The sequence below is a fragment of the Lissotriton vulgaris genome, chromosome 7 (genome assembly GCF_964263255.1).
Source record: "Lissotriton vulgaris chromosome 7, aLisVul1.2, whole genome shotgun sequence".
Lineage (NCBI taxonomy): Eukaryota > Metazoa > Chordata > Amphibia > Caudata > Salamandridae > Lissotriton > Lissotriton vulgaris.
This window is the reverse complement of record NC_141695.1, coordinates 43,243,227-43,263,679: the sequence shown is the minus strand read 5'-3', so window position 1 is coordinate 43,263,679 and position 20,453 is coordinate 43,243,227. Positions and strand designations below refer to the sequence as shown.

The window sequence follows — 20,453 nt, the reverse complement described above, 5'->3', positions numbered from 1 at the left end:
TGCAATATACTTGATGGTTGCTCTGACGGGATGAATCAAGCTCCGCCCCCTTCTACCTTACCTGGAATTAAAAGGAAGGTATTGACATTCTGCTGATTCACCCGATTGTACTATTGAATATCGATACCAACAATATTGTGGTACAAGAATATTGAGGACAAAATATCAAAAGGGACTCCCAAATCCACATCTACATACCTTTAAAGATGTATGCACCATGTAGGTACATGTATGCAGAGTTAGGTACAGAAATTCTAGACTTACTTATTTTACTGTCGAAATTCTGCCCTAAATATTGTGTCCCATCAATATCGGGCCTGGGCAATGGTCTGAGCAAAAGTTTCTAGGAGCTCCCATAGGAATCCTAGGTTGAAGAAAATGAATGAAGGCCTCATGATGGACAAACATGCACACTGGGAAAATGCTAAAATGTGGTTTTTGGGGTTACTTAGACATAATGAGAGAGAGAAAACTTGGACATGTGCTTGCGGGGTAGGTATGTAATTGTTATTTGTTATGTTATGTTATTTATATTTACAAAGCGCAAAGGAATCACCCCCAAGAGGGTCTCTCGGCGCTAATGCACTGTGAAGTAGGACCACAATACCAAAAGGAGTTGAGAGAGACAGGTTTTGAGGAGTTTCTTAAATCGTGCTAAGTCCAGATAGGAATGTATGTACAAGGGTAGCTTGTTCCAGTGATGGGGGCTAAATGTGAAAAAGATCTGCCCCCGTATCTAAGAGTACGTATGTGGCGGGGCAAAGTAGTGTTGGCCAACTGGATCCGAGGTTACGTGTCGGTGTATACAACTGTTACCTATTCTGCAGATAAAGTGGTCGGTTTCCAAAAAGGGACTTGTGTACAAGACAGATGAGTTTGAAGTGGGAGCTATGGAAATAGACTTAGTGTAAACATGTAATGCGAAACAGAGGGTGTGGCCTAACGGCTAGAGCAACCGACCTCGAAGCTGGTGGAACTGTTTGTGTCTCAGCAGGGATGCGCAACCTCCTGTGATTCTGGGCAAATCACTTAATCTCCCCATGTCTAACACAATGAATGTGTCAGTCTGTAATGCAACTAGTGGTCATGTGAAGCACTCTGATGCCTGCGGGTCAAGTTCAGACTATATCAAACACACACAAAAAAAAGTGTGGGTATAGTACAGTATTGCAACTAGGAGTGTGGACACACTGGGGCATTAGAGAAGTGAAGAAAACTTGTCCAGCACAAACTGGGCACCTTACTTACTCTGCTGCGATTAAGAATGGGTGTACAGTAGCTATATAATGGAGATTTGTAAATATTGGTACAATGTGTGCATGGCATTTTATGTAGGTTTTGGGGTCATTAATACTTTGCAGTACCTAAGGGGGATCATGTCTTTTCCCATTGAGTTCCCATGCCACCGTTACTACTGTACTCCAACTGGACCCGCAAGTACTCCTCCAGTACATATGAGGGTAGCAGATTTGAGCAGTCAGTGTTTACATCAGGTGTTGACTACTATGTTGAAACTAACACACAGCATTAGAAAGAAAATACACCAAAGTCAATGCCCACTAAGAGCCAAGAAAAGGTCTTTTATTTGCAAATAGCCACAGTAAAGTAGTTCCAATGACATAGTCACTTGCCCAGAATATCACTTTCAAAATATTTTTGAAAGGTTTGCACCCATAAGTGGAATGCTACAGTCGGTCTGACCAAACTGCAGCTAATTTGCCGCAGTACATAAAAAACCACCCCCCAAAGTGAACTGGGATCCACACCCAGAAAAAGGCAATGTTCAAGTAAAAAATTGCAACTTGATGCAAGTCAAAGCTGTAACTACAATCAGGGCTGTCAACGATGATCCAGAGACGATACAGGAGAGGGGGTCAGGAATGTTTACAAACAGGAGTTGTCGTTGCTTGGATTGCAATAAGGACAGTTTCTTTCACCCTCAAACCTCCTAATGCTGCAATAGACCTCAACCTGAAATCAGGAGATGTAGTGTAAATCACTTCTGTGATAAGAACGCCAGCTTTCTTGTTGTGGTTTTCAAAAATAATTACTCAAGGGGAACCAATTTCTCAAAGCATTTCAAAGCTAAAACTGCTGATCCTGCACCCCTTTCACTCAGCAATTGTTTCTCTCTGCATCTCTGATGCTCTCCCACTGCTCATCTCTCACCCAGTGCATTGCTCACTCTCTTGCAGTCTTCCTCTCCCTGACTACCCCACCTTGTGTGGCCCTATCACTTCCACTCGGTCTCTCTTCAGGCTACCACTCTCAGTATGTCTCATCACCCACTCTCAATGTGTCTCTCTCTACCCCCGCTCAGCGCGTCTCTCTCTACCCGCTCTCAGTCCATCTCTTGTTACCCACTCTCAGTGTGTCTCTCTCTACCCACTCTCAGTGTGTCTCGCTCTACCCACTCTCAGTGTGTCTCTCTCTACCCACTCTCAGTGTGTCTCTCTCTACCCACTCTCAGTGTGTCTCTCTCTACCCACTCTCAGTGTATCACTTGCTACTTACTGTCAGTATGGCTCTAATCATACTCTCATTGCGACGCTTTCTTCTCACCCTTTGTTTCTGCCACTACCCAATCTGTGTCTCTCTGGTTACCCACTCCCAGTGCGTTTTATGTAACCCACCCCCAATGGGTCTCTCATTATCTAGTCTCAGTGTGTCTCTCTCTATGCGCTCTCAGTGCCTCTCTCTGTCTCTTTACCCACTCTCAGTCCATCTCTCACTACACTCTCAGTGCATCTCTCTCTCTCTCTCTAACCACTCTCTGTGCATCTCTCGCTACACTCTCAGTGCATCTCTCGCTACACGCTCTCAGTGCATCTCTCGCTACACGCTCTCAGTGCATCTCTCGCTACACACTCTCTGTGCATCTCTCACTACACTCTCAGTGCATCTCATTTTAACCACTCTCAATGCATCTCTCGCTGCACACTCTCAGTGCATCTCTCTCTAACCACTCTCAGTGCATCTCTCGCTACACACACTCAGTGCATCTCTCGCTACACACTCTGTGCATCTCTCACTACACTCTCAGTGCATCTCATTTTAACCACTCTCAGTGCATCTCTCTCTAACCACTCTCAGTGCATCTCTCACTACACTCTCAGTGCATCTCTCTCTAACCCCTCTCAGTGCATCTCTCGCTACACACTCTCAGTGCATCTCTCGCTACACACTCTCAATGCATCTTTAGCTTCCCACTCTGTGTCTCTCACACCTCTCTGTTTGGCTCTTGCAACCCAGTCTCTGCAGCTCTCGCTACCCACCCTCTGTCTCTCTCAGTCTGTGTGGCCTTTCTCTGTGTCTCACAGAGCCAAGATGATGAGCCTCTGTACGCCCAGAATTACATTTCTGCAGATGGACCACTGTCCTCAAATCAAGTCATGGATATTGAAGTTTGAGTGCTTAAACTCTGTATGTGTCTGAAGGAAATGTCGCTGTGAGAGTCTTTAGTCGTGTGGTTCTCTCACCCACTACCAACTCCCAGTGTGTCTCATTTCCCAAACCGCAGCTCTCGCTACCCACCCTCTGCGGACGTTATGTTGCTTAAACTCTGTATGAGTCCCAGGAAAACGTCATTGTGGGGTCTTTAGCGATATGGTTCTCTCCAACAAAGGGAACTCCTCCTAATGCTGCAGTCGTACAAGGATATAACCTCCTTATTCAGATAGGCGCACTCCCCGAAGCCGTTCACAGGTGTCCTGTAAGGAGAAGAACATACCCATCAAAGTACATAAATACATGTAGAATTGCACAGCAGAAAGGATCATGCCTGGAGTCTTATCATGTAGTGTCCTTGTTTAATCGTGTAATCTTCCACATTACTTATTCTTGTTTGGGCATTAGACACACGTATTGATAGCTCTTTAAAGTCATTACGAATCCCTGCCACCTCAATTTGAAGTAGGTCAGTATTGTTTTTGTTTTTGGTGCTTTGAGCTATATCATGTACCATGAAGCAGAGTCAGGATTGCTTTTAACCAGTGATTCCCGGATAGGTGGAGAATGTTTGGAACGTTTCAGATTTCCCTTACAATCTCTGTCTTTAATGTTACCATACATACCTTCCGCCATTGGCTATGCTTGTGTGGACAATAGAAACGTATGTTGAAATTAGGACCAACATTTGTTATCTGCTGTACACATGTAGTGTAAATTAGAACATTGGAATGTTGGGAGCTCCATGGAAAACTATGGAGTTCTCCGGGCTGATAATGGCTGGTATAAGCCTGGAGCTCCAACATTACAATGTTTCTTTGTTCACAGCTCTGGCTGCGAACAAAGGCTTCAGGGAGCCTGAGGGGATTCCAATCCCCTCACGCTCCCAAAAGGCTTTGTTTTTTTTGTTAGAACATTCTGTCCTCTAGTGACAGAATGTTCTAATAGCCTTATAGCCCTTCGTAGATGGCTATAAGGCCAGATAGTTACAGCATAGACAAGTGTAGTACCTTAGTGGAAGGACTATGATTTCTCCAGTATTAGGGTGTCTTTCACCTGCTTGAATATTCCCGGTCGTCGGAGTGGGAGCCCCACGGTAAATATAATAGCAATAAATCCCAATAAAAAATGTATATAAAAACATATCACACAAATTCCAAAACAAGAAATACTTATAAGTACCAGGTTAGCATTTACAGATATATAGGAGAAAAGAAAATGCCTTTATAACATATCTGTGTCATTATGTTAGTCTAAACTACAGCCAATCAGGCGCAAGCACCCCTCTAGAACCTTCTCCTCAGAGGCTCATGCCCTCAGATTTTCTACCGCACGTCGTGTGAAGGGAGTCTCCCTGAGCTCTGCTCAGTTTTCAACTTCTTTCTGGATTTCTTCAGTTTCGCTAAGATGTCTTCAAGTAAGAAGTCTTTGTTTAGTCCATGTTCTTCTTGTGGGAAGTTGAGGCTCTACTCAGAGGACCCTCACAAGAAGTGTATTTACTGCCTCTATCCAGATCATGAGGTAGGAAAATGTTAAATCTGCAGGACATTTTCAACCAAAGACCCTTAAGGACAGGGAGGGACGTCTCCTCATATGGTTGCAGAGGTTAAAGGGTAAGGATTCACCTCTATCTGATGCAGAAAGCCTTGCGTCAGGTGTGTCCAGAGCTGCTTCAAAGCGTAGTAGTGTTCAGGAGTTGCCATCTCCTTTTCTGAAGAAAAAACATCCTCTCATGAAGGTGCCTGTTGTGTCCTACTACGCCTGCGCCCTCGAAATCTGACTCCCAGGCGCCATCAGCTCCTTCTGCGCATGTTTCCTCTAAAAAACATGATAAATCGTCGACGGGCTTGGCGACGGTCGTTCCTACGACAAAATCTGCCGTCTCCAGTAAACTGATGACTACGACTTGTGCCAGCGGATCGTCGACGGCGGCTGCGTCGACGTCTTTTACATCGACGATGGTCTGTGTCAGTTTCAAGTCAGTCTTGTCAAGGATTCCCATCTCATTGTCGACGTCAAAGAAAAAGGTCCCATCGACGTCAAAATCCTCATCGACGCTTGCTGTTAAAAGATCCCACCAACGATCGTTTTGTCGACGACGACAGCTCCGTCGATGACAGCTCCGTCGACGGTGGCTCCGTCGACAGTGGCTCCGTCATCGGCTGTGGTCTTGTCGTCAACGTCTCCGTCGACGGTGAATGTTCCGTCAATGTTCTCATCGTTGTCGACATCTACCTTTGCATCTTTGGCTTTGGTGCCATTTTCTTCAACAGTTTCTGGGCCTCCAATGGCTGACCCATTGCACCAGCGACGACAAGTGCGTCTGGAACAGCTCTCGCCTCAGCCTCCATCACATCTTTTTGCCCCTGGTTCGGAGCATGATTCAAGTTCCGATGAGGAGGAAGATGACAGATTCTCCAGTATTGGGGTGTCTTTCATAGATTCACATGCCTGAATCATTCCCCGTCGTCGGAGTGGGAGTCCCACGGTACATAAAAAAGCAATAATATGCCAAAAGAAAAACCAAAACCTTGGTAATAACAAACCAGGAAGTAAAGTAGCACTAAGCGACAGTGTACAAAACTTCCACACTCATGAATATCCTAGTCATTTTGTATAGACCAAACTGCAGCCAATCAGGCGACAGCACCCACCAGAATCTTCTCCTCAGAGGCTCAGGCTCTCAGATTTTCTACTGCACGTTGTGTGAAGGGATTCTCCCCGAGCTCTACTCAGTTTTTTCTTACGTAAAGACTGCAAGGGTCTTCCTGCTTGTTCATGACAGAGTCCAATTGCTGAGGAAACCCATCGGGCTACAGTTTGTTAGGATACCGCGCATCCCTGGCGTAGTCTTCCATAGGCCACAAACAGTTGGTCTGTCTTGCGAATAGTGACTGTTCTTTGAAGGTAGAACTTGAGACATCTCTGATGTCTAAAGAGTGTAAATCTCTTTCAGCCGCTGATTGTGGATTTGGAAAAAATTTTTTGAGAATCACCGGCTCATTAAGATGAAAGTCAGATGGAACTTTGGGCATGTACCTAGGATTAGTACGTAGCATCACAGAATCTGAAGTAAATTGCAAGAAAGGATATTTTGAAGTGAATGCTTGAATGTCACTGACCCTTCTAGCTGACATCAAAGCCAAGAGTAAAGAGACCTTCCATGAAAGGAATTTGAGATCAATTTTATGAATGGGCTCAAAGGGGTGATGTTTAAGTTGAGCGAGCACCACATTCAAATGCCAAGGTGGAGGTGGAAGTCGAATTGGAGGAAACATACGGAATAGTCCTTAAAAAATTGCTGAATTACCCTTGAAGAAAAGAGAGAGTTCGATCCGTCCTGGCGGAATCTGGAAATGGCTGCCAGAAATACTTTTAGAGTTGAATGCGATAAACCTGATCTAGCCAGATGAAGGAAGAAAGGCAAGATCTGTTCTGGTCTAGAATGGATGGGATGCAGATCAGCAGAGCGACACCAGACACAAAAATGCTTCCATTTGAGCTTGTAGGTTTTGATTGTGGCTGGCACTCTAGCATTGGCCAGAACTTCTTGATAATCTGCAGGGATGTATAAGTGGGCGAACTCATTGTGTTGAGGATCCAAGCTGATGATTTCAAGGAAGCTGGGTCCGGATGGCACACTTGGCCCCCTTGAGTGGTCAGGAGGTTCGGTATTTGAGGCAGTTGGATTGGACTGCACTCCGAGAGGTGGAGAAGTTCAGTGAACCAATACTGTTGGGCCACCTTGGAGCGATCAGAATTAGAAGACATGGTTGTCTCTTTATCTTCCTGATGACCTTGGGGATTAAAGGAATTGGTGGAAAGGCGTATGCAAATATCCGAAACCAGTTCATCGAAAGGGCATCCCCGCATTAGTTCTTGTGGGGAATCCAGCTTGCAAAGCGTGGGCATTTCCGGTTCTGATTCGTCGCAGAGCCCAACTGGTCCTCCCCTGGCTCACCTCAAAGAGCTCTTTCAGCAGTTTTGGCTCATGATTCAGAAGGGTGTCATCGAAGTGGTTCCCAAATCTCAAAAAGGGATGGGATTTTATTCCCGATTCTTCCTCGTCCTCAAAAAGTCCGGCAACTGGCGTCCAATCCTCGATCTGCAAGCCCTGAACAAGTATCTGAAGAGTCAATCCTTCCGCATGCTCACGCTCGCGGACGTGCTCCGCTTTCTCCTGAAGACAACTTCATGACCACCATCGATCTTCAGGATGCGTATTTCCATGTGCCAATACTTCCACAACAACGGAAGTACTTGCGCTTTCGGGTGGGGCACAGAGACTTTCAGTTCAAGGTCCTGATTTTCGGCCTTCGCTCTGCACCTCAAGTCTTCACGAAGGTCCTGGCTCCGGTGGTGGCGTACCTACGGTTAAAGGGAATACAAATCTTTCCCTACCTGGACGACTGTCTCATCAAGTCGCACTCCCGGCATCAGGCGTCCTTGGACACCCGGTTCTGTCAGGATCTGTTCCACTCTCTCGGTCTCTCCATCAACACCAAGAAGTCTCAGGTCGAGCTGGCTCTTTGCATGACTTTTCTGGGCGCCACTCTGAATACATCACTGGCCAAAGCGTTCCTGTCCGACGAGCGTCAGTTACGGATACTGCGCATGGTGGCTCTTCTCTGCTCAAAAGGGTCCGTTTCTGTTTGTGTACTGAAGTCCTTTCTTGGGATGGTGTCCTCCTGCATCTCCCTGATCCCAAATTACAGACTCAAGAGTCGTCCCATTCAGGAAAAATTGGACAAGCAGTGGCGTCAGGTCACCGGCTCTTTCAACTATATGGTTCAAGTGACCAGTCGGATGCAGTTCTCTCTCCAATGGTGGGCTCAGCCGTCAAACATCGCTGCCGGTACTTCTTTCCTCACCATCGCTCCGGAACTCGTCCTTACCATGGACGCCTCCCTGGAAGGCTGGGGCACGCATCTTCAGGGACAATCCAAAAAGGGCAAGTGGACCCCATCCCGACGCTCCTGGCACATCAACAGGCTGGAGCTAATGGCCATCTTCCTGGCGCTCAAATCTTTCCATCTCCTACTCCAGGCAGAAGCAGTGCTCATTCAGACCGACAACACCACCAGTGTGCACTGTCAACAAGCAGGGCGGCACCAAGTCACCGCTCCTCTCTCAACTGGCACAGAGTATCCGGGACTGGGCACTTCAACACCAGATCACCCTGACAGCAGTTCACCTACCAGGCATCTCCAACTTCCTAACTGATTCCCTCAGCAGGTCCGCGTCTTCGACCCACGAGTGGGAGTTGCATCAGCCGACTCTGGATTTCATCTTTCGGCTGTGGGGTCACCCGACCATGGATCTCTTTGAGAGTCCTGTGAACCGGAAATGCCCGTTCTTTGCAAGCTGGCTTCCTCATCAAGGGTCGTCCGGGAATGACCTTTTGATGGATTGGTGCCATCTATTCGCCTACGCTTTTCTGCCGATTCCGCTGGTTCCTAGAGTGTTGTGGAAAATGTGGAGACAGCTGTGCCACATTCTCCTGATCGCTCCCAGATGGCCTCAACAAGCAGGGTTCTCAGAGCTGCTGCTTCTCTCACAGTGTGAACCCATCCACCTTCATCCTCGAACGGATCTCTTTACGATGGAAGAGGGTCAGATCTGTCATCCGGACCCCTCCTCTCTCAAATTATCAGCCTGGAACCTGAGCACCTTGAATTTGCTCTTTTGAATATTTCGCCAGCGTGTAGGGACGTTCTCGCCAATGCGATGGCTCTGTCTACGATAAAGACCTACAAGCTAAAGTGGAAAAGTTTCTGTCACTGGTGTGCAGCTGCCAATATTCATCCCGTCCATTCCACTCCTGCACAGCTTCTGCCGTTCTTTCTACAGCTGGCTCAATGAGGACTTTCCCTCTCCACTTTGAAAGTTTTTCTGGCGGAAATATCTAGTTTTCGGCAGGATGGGACTACCTCTCTCTGCTCTTCCAGAATCATTCGACAGTTTTTCAAACAACTGTTCAGGAAGTTCCCACCCATTCGGCGTCCTCCTCCTTCCTGGCATCTCAATGTCGTTTTGGCACAATTGATGAAAGCGCCTTTTGAGCCTATCCACAAAGCGGATTTAACATTTTTAACTTGGAAGGGGACTCTTGTAATTGCTTTGACCTCTTCATGTCGTGTGAGTGATATTCACGCCTTCACCATTAAACCTCCTTTCCTTCAATTCAAATCGGACCTGCCTTAAATTTTATATCGACAAAACGGCGTCCTTTCGTAGATCTGACCAACTGTTCGTTGCTTATGCGTCCTTTCGTAGATCTGACCAACTGTTCGTTGCTTATGGACGCATGCGCAGAGGGCGTTCTGTTACCAAGCCAACTATTGCACGTTGGATTTCTTCAGCAGTTTCTTTCTGCCACCACAAAGCTGACAAGCCTCTTCAATCTTCAGTGAGAGCTCATTCCAACAGGGCGATGTCATCCTCTACTGCCCTGTTTGCTGGGGAGCCAATTCACCAAATTTGTCGAGCAGCTACGTGGTCCAACATGCACACTTTCACAAAGCACTACTGCCTTGAGACGATCAACGAGGCTGAAACGGCAGTGGGCCAAGCGGTGCTTCGCAATCTTTTTAAATAAGGTGAGCCTCTATTCTTCCCTCCGCCTCTTGGTGGTATATGATTTGTTAATACCTGCCTGGCTACATTATGTAATTGCGTGTTTCTGCATGCCAATGCACTGCTGTTTTGGTCCTGCGGCCAGTTATTACTGCTTACTATTCTATTCAAGCATGTGAATCTATGAAAGACACCCTAATACTGGAGAAGAACAATTGTTACTTACCTGTAAACAGGTGGTTCTCCGGTATTGGTGTCCTTCATAGATTCACATGCGACCCACCCACCTCCCCTCAGAGGCTCGCTTCTCCTCCTAGACTCTTTTGTCACTTTGGTGCTACGAAAATCTGAGGGCATGAGCCTCTGAGGAGAAGGTTCTAAAGGGGTGCTTGCGCCTGATTGGCTGTAGTTTGGACTAACATAATGACATGGATATGTTACAAATACGTTTTTTTTCTTATATGTATACCTATGTGTTAATGCTAACCTGGTACTTATAAGTATTTCTGGTTTTGGAATTTGTGTGATATGTTTTTATATACATATTTTATTGGGATTTATTGCTATTTTATTTACCATGGGGCTCCCACTTCGATGACGGGGAATATTCAAGCATGTAAATCTATGAAAGACACCAATACTGGAGAACCAACTGTTTACAGGTAAGTAACAATTGTTCATCTTTCAGAAATTAATGTGCTTCATTGCAGCAGATTACAAGTCCTTCAAAAGCTTTTCAGTGATTCCAGCTGCTCGCCTAAAAACATCCACTTGTCAGCTCTATTGAATAGCCCCCTATAACCATGGGCCACAACTGTCAAGATGTTTTCTAGAGCGTTCACCTGGACCACATTTCTAGAGGGGCGGCCTCTAGAAGCACAGCAGTGATAACAGCATCCTCATCGCAAATACACAGCCAGAGCACATAAAATAATAAAATAAGACTAAATGTCCACAGAGCTTACTTCATTGACTTAGTAAATTTGCAATTTCTAAACAAATTTTGTAAATAATGAAAACAAACAGATGTCACCCAGCCAGTGTGGTTTCCAATTAAACAATAGTATTGAACAGGACTTACTGCACTATTGTCAAACAGAAAAAAACATGTTATGGAGTAGGGTAGAGAAGGGTACAGGGGCTTCCAAAATGTAATTTAAAATTTCTCTTAGAGAGATGGGTGCTGAACCATTTCACTACAGCTTCCTCAACTACTAGTCTCTTCTGCAGAGAATGTCAGAAGGTACCATGCATCATTTTACAACATGGCACGTTACAATGTGTTTTTAGCATGGAAGCCTTTACCATGCGTACTTACATATATATGCAACTCACACCTACTACAGTGTATGTTTCGTCATGCTAATTATAAATAAAGTTTACTTTTGAATAAAAAAACTGCCAACCTTAATTTTGATCACTTAACTTAATTCTCTACCACTAACATAATACTGTGCTACAACCCGGTAAATTCAGTGTATTGAGAAATAATGCATTGTAACGTATTGCATTACAACATACTATGAGCTATAATGACAATGAGGTAAGTCTACCACACTGTAATTACTGCGTGTTAAAGGTTGCACAGCTCTGCAGAGTGTCAAGGAGGTTATGGTCAATGTTGTAAAATGCTAAAAGGACAGATGTAGTTCATTACCATGGAACAAACTTTAATACAATTCATTACCACCAATCCATTAAAGTTACTACTGCTCAAGAACCAACTCAACACTACTACGCAGTAAGTGATTTAAATATATTTCTCTAACCCCCTTAACCCTCAAATAACTACCTACCCATGATCCCTAAAACTCGCCTACCTCTAATTACTATTTACCTTGAAGCCTAAAAAAACCTTTAAAACCTACTCCAATATCCTAAAAATAATTTTTACCCCCTAACATATATTATTAATCTTAAATAGCGCCCGCTCATGGACCCTAAAAACTCCTCACTACCACTAAACCCTACCATCCCTGAAACCTAAAAACTCCTTACCACTAGAATAAAAAACCCACCCCTGATCCCTACATGCAATTTACTACCCCTAAAAATTACCCACCCAGAACTCTAAAAACCCTACCCCAGGATGCCACCCAAACCTGAAGACTGAAAAGTCTTTAACACACAAACAACTAACTTGAACTATAAAAAACAAATACTGCACAATAAAGTGTGTGTGTATATATATATATAACTACATGCATATATAAATATAGATATGCAACATATACTTACCACTGTGGTAGTGTCCCTAAGTGCTGTAGTGATGCATTATGTAAATTTATTTAAAACATATCTGCATGGTAAGGCCATGCGTTGTAGTGCATGGCATGCGTCGTATCGGCATGCCTAGGAGTGGATGCATTCTAAAGGATCCGTACCATAAGTTCAAAGAGAAAGGATTCACCATAGTTAGAGATGTGGAGGGGTTGTTATCCACTTCCCAGAGCCTAGTTGTTTACATACCGCGACCTGGCCATATACCAGATTGGAAGTCGCCTATTAACCTACCGTCTGTCTGGCATTTTTCACTTGATTATTCACACAGTGTGAGTGTTTTCACTAGGAATTGAACACCGGTATTCTGCTGCTTGTCTTTGCAGATCATTGTTTTTCTATGCAGTGGCTTAGCAGGTCCACTGGTCAATGAGCCGGGTACAACACCCTGCTCAAAGTGGGAATTTATGATAATTAACAAGAGTCAATTGAGGTTAATTTTAAACAATTTTGCCAATGAGACAGGCATGTGTTATCCATGTTCAATAAAGGTTTGGTGTATACTACCACCTTGGGGAGTTGGATATTGAGAAAGGTTTCAAATTCAATGATTAGATAGGTAAAAGGTGAGAGGTTATCTTGAGGTCAAGGTCTGCCCTTGCATAGATTTCTGTAGTTTAGGATGTTAGTCTAACATTTTGTAAATGGCAACTTGGTCAATAAATTTCACTTATTGGAAGCCCAAATTCTTCACTGCATCCTTGGATGGAACTGGCTTCCTATAATAGCGGAAAGCTTTTCTGATCCGAGGCTTTTTAGGGTATAACCCCAAGAATACTGTATTTTCTGGCATGCAGTCACATTCTTAGCCTAGTAATGGTATTTGAACCCCATAAATAGTATTAAATTGATTAAGGGGTAGCGACTTACGGGGCAGGGGTATGGGGTACCACAAAAGTGCACAAATACAAATTATGGAGAACACATTTTTTAAACGTCTTTTATCTATTCCTAATAGTTCTCCAAACACTTTCTGTCATTCCAAGGTGGGTTTAGATTTCGTGAGTGATAGAATCCATGTGTCCCCCCTGCTCCTTTGGGGGAAAATATGGACCTCAGAAGATTTGCTGTTTTCAAAAGAAATTTTAAAAGATTGTATGAATCTTGATAAGGCCATGATGATACCATGGTTACATTATGTGAAGGAAACTTTTTAGGAAATAGGTTTGAAAATCTTTTCTTAAAATTTTGATTCTATTAAATCAGACATGAAGATGGTCATCAAGAATTCTTAACATACTGCTCTAGGTCTATCCAGACAAGATAAACACAGATCAGACCAAGTAGTTATATTACAGCAACAGTTTTATTTGTCTTTCACCAAACATACACAATGGCGTTTTAATTTGACTAGACTTCGGTTAAAAGCACTGCACTTTCTAGTTGACTTTCCTAAGCAAGGGGGCTGGTGTGAGAGGCTACCCCCTTGCCCATGTAATAATGTAGCCCAACAATGTACAGTGCACTTTGTGCTCTTCTGTTTGCTTTATAAAGTCCCAAGAGATCGCTTTATTAAACCCCTCTTGAGGGATATTCGACCTTGCACATATAAGGAAGGTTTCGAGTATTTGAGATCGTTATCAACTGCTGCTATATGTAGTTCAATGCTTAGTTTTATCAGATCTGCTTTTTTAATTAGGAATCGATATGAATTATGAATATGTTTTACTGATTTTATGCTTTTGATGTGATATATTGTGTATTGTGTCTTTGTCCCTGAATTTTTTGAATATGAAATACCATGTGTGATTTGTATGTATGAAATTCGGTTAAATGCACTGCACTTTCAAGTCGTCCTCTCTAAGCAAGGGGGCTGGTGTGAGAGGCTACCCCCATTGCCTATGCAATAATTTAGCTTAATAATGCACAGTGCTATGATACTTTGTGTATTGTGTCTGTGCCTTTGAACCTTGGAACATGAAATACCATTTGTGATTTGTATGTATGAGATTTTTAAAATGTATACTTTTATGATTCTTTTTTTAATCGAATAAAGTTGTTTGATGATGATGATGATGATTAAGGGGTGGTTAGATACATTACAGAGCAGCATGGACAACAGGGAATCTATTGGCAGGCCAAAGGTAACACTAATAATGTTGTAATGCCACGGTTTAGTAACTGGAAGACAAGAAACAATAGCCACATACTTTGAGGGAACAGAGAGGCAAACACAAGAGTGTCTCAGGATGGAGGAGAGTTGGGCTGGTGATCACAGAAAGTGCTACACCCTAAGAGACAAAGCCTCAGGGGCACATTAAAAGAGAATCCCAGCTTGGGATCTAGTGTGACAAATCCCCTACTTTTTTGCCAGTAATGTAGTCCCAGCTAGAATAAAAGTGGGTAGAAAATGCTTTTTGTTTTACGGTGTCATATAGCATCTCAACCATAGGTGTTGCGGAAGGAAATACCAACCTAGTCACGGTAAAGTTGTCTGGAGACCATATCTCAGAAAAGTCCTGGTGATCGGTGCTAAATCTAGCACAGGTACTTTCACATCTTTTGAGCAGGATGAATCACTGTTATCCACTCAAAATGTGTCTGGTTGGTGGAAAAGCAACTGGGTCGATTCCCACAACAACTTGAGTCAAGTAGCAGATGTTCAAACACTGAATTACACCTGAGTGTACACTGACAATGGTCACTGAGTCAGGCTTGGAAGGCTGATCGGACTTGCAAAGGAAAGAAGCTGCCTAGAACTAAGTAATTCTACAATATAAACGTTTTACACTGCAGGTACATTTAAATCCGACGGACAATTCAGACAACTGGCCATCAGCAGAATTGGACTAATGTGGCCCCCAAACATTCTGGCAGGTCGGCCTAGAATGCACATCAAAACAGTCTCCTGCCATGAATGTTCTTGGAAGGCACCCATGTAATTGGATTGGCAAATGCCCCTGTTAGCACCTTGCACCTTGCAGCATGTTAAGCATGTGACACAGCCCATGTTATTTCTGGTGTAGATGACTTCAAATGCACTGAAGACTGACAATGTCTTTTAACGCTTTCTGGACTGTAAGTCCAGAAATAACAAATCATCTGGTCAGGCGGTTGTACAACAATCCAGAACAGTAGTCTACCTTGACCAATACAAAATAAGCATGTCCAACAACCTGAAGGAGAGAAACTTGAAAATTCAGGACAGAGGGTCTCCTGTAGTAGGCAATACAGGCATGAGCAGTGCTGTTCGGCTGTCGACAACTGGCTTTGCCTGCCAGGAACCTAGTCTATTTTTTTGCAACTAATATTTTTTGAGGATTTTCAGTTTTTAAAAACAAACAGGTAATAAAATCTGTAAATGTTATGCATTCCAACCAATAAAGATCAGGTCATTAAAGGGTGGGGAGCTGCTAGGAACAGGCAAAGCCCGGAAACGAAGTGCACGGCTCACACAGGACACCCAAGAGGGGAAAAGAATGGGCTGTCTCCTGGCACTTGGGTGTAGGAGCACACCTTCCCCTGGACATAGTGGCCATAAGTGCACAGCAGCAAGTGGCAGAGGGAAAGGGGTGAGGTAGCTGGCGGTGGGCCACTGACCTGGGGAGAGTGGAACAGGTACATGGGTCCAGAAAGTCAGGAGAAACCAGAAAGAAAACCGTGTGGGCATCCAGGAGGGGCACTCGGGGGAGGAGTGCAATGTTCACTAGAGGACAGAATAAGAAACAAAGAGCAGGGGCAGCAGCACCCAAGTGACGCAGGTACTGGGAAATATAGAAGAAGCATCTAAAGTGGATGGGGTGCCATAAATTGGAGGTCGCAGACCCCTCAGGGCAGATCGGGGCCAACAACAGCAAGAAAAGTACTCCACACCATCTCAAAGGCAACAAGGTTGTTGTTGAGTTTGTGCGTCACCTGCTCATGAGAACCAATGCCATTCCCCAACCATGAGGACCGCTGACTGCCATCAGTATCAGAGGATGCAAAGCTTTGCCATAGCGAGTGCGAACCAGAAAAGGACATTAACGGTAGAACTGGGACAATATACGGAGCCAGTAGGCTGCAAGTGACGGACACGTCCAGAGGATATGAAACAAGTCACAGCGGTCTGTGCCACATCTCCAGCCGTGGTCATGAGAGAACAATTTGGCCGGCTTGAGTTTCCATGGCCACGGATACGAATCATGCAACACTTTAAAGTACAGAAATTCATCCCGGGATTCTCTGGGGACTCGGTCATACCCCGCTGAATAGGCTTTGCTGAGCACCATTTGCCACAACAGCCACGTCGTAGCGCTTGAGGGACAAGAGTGCAGGGCTTTAATGAGTACCCCGGAAAGGCCGGAGACCAGACACTGGTAGCAGGTCAGGGTGCAGAGGTATTACAAAACAAGTGAGGTTGGGTGCGCCAAGGGCACAGGTCCAAGGACGAACCCCAGACAGTACCTCAGCTGGTGGAACCAATAGTGGTGCATAGGCTGAAGGCCAGATTTCACGCAAAGAACTGGGAAGGTCTTAGGTGCAGCACCATCATAAAGTTGATCCACCAAGAGCAGATCCTGTGTATGCCAGTGCTCCCACAAGAATGATGCGCCCCCCAATGCACAGAGCAGAATTGTGCCACAAACAGGGCCTTCACGTGCAAAAGCGAAGTAATGCCCAGAGACCAGTGGGACTCATGTCAGGCCACCAATGCCAAAAGTGAATTGGAGGGCACCACGCCAAGGGTGGGGATCAGGTAGGGCAGCAAGGGCAGGGACGGAACACCAAACAAGTGATGCACCAGACATGTTCAGACAGAAGCGTCCCTAGGTGGGCCCAAATGCGCCACCACTAAAGAAAGCGGAATGCCCCTAATTTCATATGAGGCGATCAGAGGCCACCCGCCTCCGTATGCGCCCAGAGGTGCATCTCCGGGAGCCTAGGCTGAGGTAAGTGCAGATGTCCATATCGATTGAGGCAAGTAGTGCCCACTGGATATGTAGGCGCAACATCCCAAACAAATATTTGAAGTGGGGGCAAAGGTCATCTTAACAGTCAGCACCCTACCAAAGAAGGAGAGATTCAGGAGAGACCACTTCCGGAAATCCTACTTCAAGCGGTGCTGTAGGGGAAGCAAATTATCCTCCACCATACGGCTCCTATTGACCTTAACGCTCAGATAAGTGAGGCCAGACGAAACCCATTAGGTGGGGTAGTTTCTGATGCAGGCAGCAGTGGTTGAGGGGGATATAGGAAGGGCCTCACTCTTAATCCAGCTGATTTTGTACCAACAGTTGGGAGAAATTATCAATGAGGAATATCGCAGTGGCTCTTGACATCTGGGGAATGGAAAAAAGTGAAAAAAAGTTATATGAATACAGAAAGCCCTTGACATCGCCCACAGCTATGGGGACACCAGCCACTGCCGGCGAGCACCTTATTGCAGCCACCAAGGCTCAAGAGTTAGAACAAGCAAAAGAGGGGAAAGAGGACAGCCCTGGCAACATCAGGAAGAAATCTGACTCTGCAGCCTCCGGGATGTCATAGAGGAGATGCACCTTCAGGATAAAGTCCTCACCCAGGCCCATATGAGACATTATGTGGAAAAGATAGTGCCAGTCAACTCGATCAAACACCTTCACAAAGTCCAAGAAGAGCACAAGAAACTCGACCGGTCATCCTTCTTTTGCCACAACGGATGGGACAATAGGCGGAGATGGTTGTGGGAGCTGAGGCCCGGGATGAAACCCACCCGGGACTCATGAATGAGGACGGGCATGGCCTTACACAGACGAGCAGCCAGGACCTTGTCTAACACCTTTGTGTTTAAATTATGACGTGAGGTCGGGTGGTATGAGGCTCAGTCCAGCTGGTCTTTCCCTGTGTTAGGAAGAAGGATAATAGTGGTCTCATTGGAGATAGACCTCAGCATGCCTGCCTCCTAAGCCTCCAGGAAAGCGTTTGTCAGGTGGGGGACCAAAAGGCCCTGCCCCGCCTCGTGAAACTCAGTTACCCATTCTATCAAACATTTTAGTTTATTCACTTTACTGGAGATGCTTCTACACTCAACCTGTGCATATGACAGGTTGTTAGACTTGGCATCTTTTGGCGTGTTTCCCCTGACTATTTGCTTTTTGACCTCTCGTTTTTTACATTGTTTTTGCTGGTGTTATGATTCTGCGCACTTTCCTCACTGCTGCCAAGTGGTAAGGTGCAAGTGCTCCAGTATAACATTTGTTATGGATTGGTGTTTCCATGTTTGGCCTATTTGATGTATGTGTCAGTCCCTAGTAAAGTGCATTGTCAGTGCCAGGGCCTATAAATCAAATTCTGTTGGTGGGCTGCAGCACTGGATTGTGCCACCCATGCAAACAGCCAGTAAAGTGTAACTCTGGCCTGCCATTGCAGAGCCTGTGTGCAGCCTGGGGCTTCCATGTCGAGTTGGCAAGAGCACACACTAGCAAGTCCCTAAACCTTCCCTTTTCTATATGTGAGTCGCCCCTAAGGTAGGCCCAAGGTACCTCCACTGGGCAGGGTGCATTGTATGTGAAAGGTAGGACATGCCCAGGTGTGTGTGGCATGTCCTGATAGTGAATTACAGTCTACGTTGTTTTTCAATATTGCATGGCTATCTGTTCCCCATAGGCCAGAGTGGGCAGTTTGATTATAACATCCTATAATCCTAGCTGACTCAGGGAACATGGTAAAAATTCGATTTTAGTATGCCTGAACTAAAATACATCTTTTAGTGAAGTTGGTTTTAACATTCTGTGTTTGAAAATACAACTTTTAGAAAGTAGGTCTTTTCTGACCTAACCATCCAGCCTGCGTCTGCTAAGTAAGGTGTATTGTCAGTCTGGTTTGTGAGTGACAGGGGCTGGGGGAGACTCCAGGAGACAGGGCTGAATAGACACATCTACACTGAGATGGGTGGGAGGAGTAGCACCTGGGTCTGAATAGGGCTGTGCTTGCCTTCCACAATGATGGCTCCACCTCCTGTGGTGTGTCTGTGGACCCTGGCCCACACTGACAAAGGAGGAAGGTGCACACTGGCAGAATGCACCCCAAACGGGTTTGAACTAGGTTCAGGCTTTCAGCGGACAAAGGAATTGCTGGTATAAATATTGGGGACCAGACCCCAAGACTTTAGATCTCGCTGGAATCAAGGAACCTGTCAAGAAGGAGAGCTGGAAGAGCTGCCAGGAGGAGTACTGCCCTTTTTCTGTGTTGTTGCTTTGTTGGGTTGGCCTGCAGCTGCTGCTTCTGCCTTGGGCAGTGAAAGGACTGGACTGAACTTTCTCTACTTGTGCTGAGTATCTCCTAGGGCCTGAAACCGAGCTGGCCTCATGTTAAGAAGTCTCCGGGACTGCAAAGACTTCACCAACCTCTGGGTACTGCTCCTGGAACCGCTGTTTCAGTTGCCACAGAGAAGAAGGAACCACAACCGACTCCGTCACCGACTCCGTCGCTGGCCTTGTGTTCTGAAGGCACTGCAGGCCGCACCGTCTCACCCTGCACCGCACACCTTGTTCTCACTGACGCCGTCTGCACGATCGTCACCGAGCAGCTGCCTGCACCGCATCGAGAGGCACCGCAGCCCGTAATACCTAGCTTCACTTCGCTGGCCTGGCCTCACCGACACGGTCACAGCTGGCTCACACCCGTGAACGCCTCGTCACGCACAGCTGTTCAGCTCGGCCATCACCAATTCCCGCTAACCAGATCTGTCGCTTGCATCGCAACCTGCCAGCACCGTCTCGCCCAGCACCATACGCCTTGGTCTCACCGACGCAGTCTGCATGATTGTCACCGAGCAACTGCCTGCACCGCATCGAGAGGACATCGAGCCCTGCACCACTTCCACTTTGCACCGTAACCGGGACGGACGCCACGACCAGCTCTGTTACCTGCACCACAACCTGCCAGCACCGCATCGAGCACCGTCTCGCCCTGCACCGCAAGCCTTGGTCTCAACAACGTTGACTGGACGATGGTCACCGAGCAGCTGCTCGCACAGTATCGAGAGGCACCGCGCACCACTTCCACTTTGCATCGCAACCGCAATGGATGCCAAGACCCACTCGCACCTCTGTGTGAGCTGCACTAAGAACGGTACTGTTAATGAGTCTGTTCACGCTGTTGCTGGCCCGTACTGACACATTCAGCTGGAACTGCGAGACTCTGTTGTTTTTAGCATCGTGGTAGACTCGGACTGAGCTACCGACACG

The 20,453-nt window shown here is 45.9% G+C and overlaps 1 protein-coding gene across 1 annotated transcript in view; it reads right to left on the bottom strand.

Annotated features, from left to right (window-relative positions):
* Nucleotides 1-1,549: 1,549 nt before the first annotated feature.
* Nucleotides 1,550-20,453, bottom strand: part of LOC147700663 (uncharacterized) — a 90,038-nt gene continuing 71,134 nt past the window's right edge. The window contains exon 5 of the mRNA XM_086929728.1: nucleotides 1,550-3,710. Within this exon, the coding sequence (XP_086785854.1) occupies nucleotides 3,599-3,710 (112 nt within the window). The 3' untranslated portion in view covers nucleotides 1,550-3,598. The remainder of the gene's footprint in view (nucleotides 3,711-20,453) is intronic.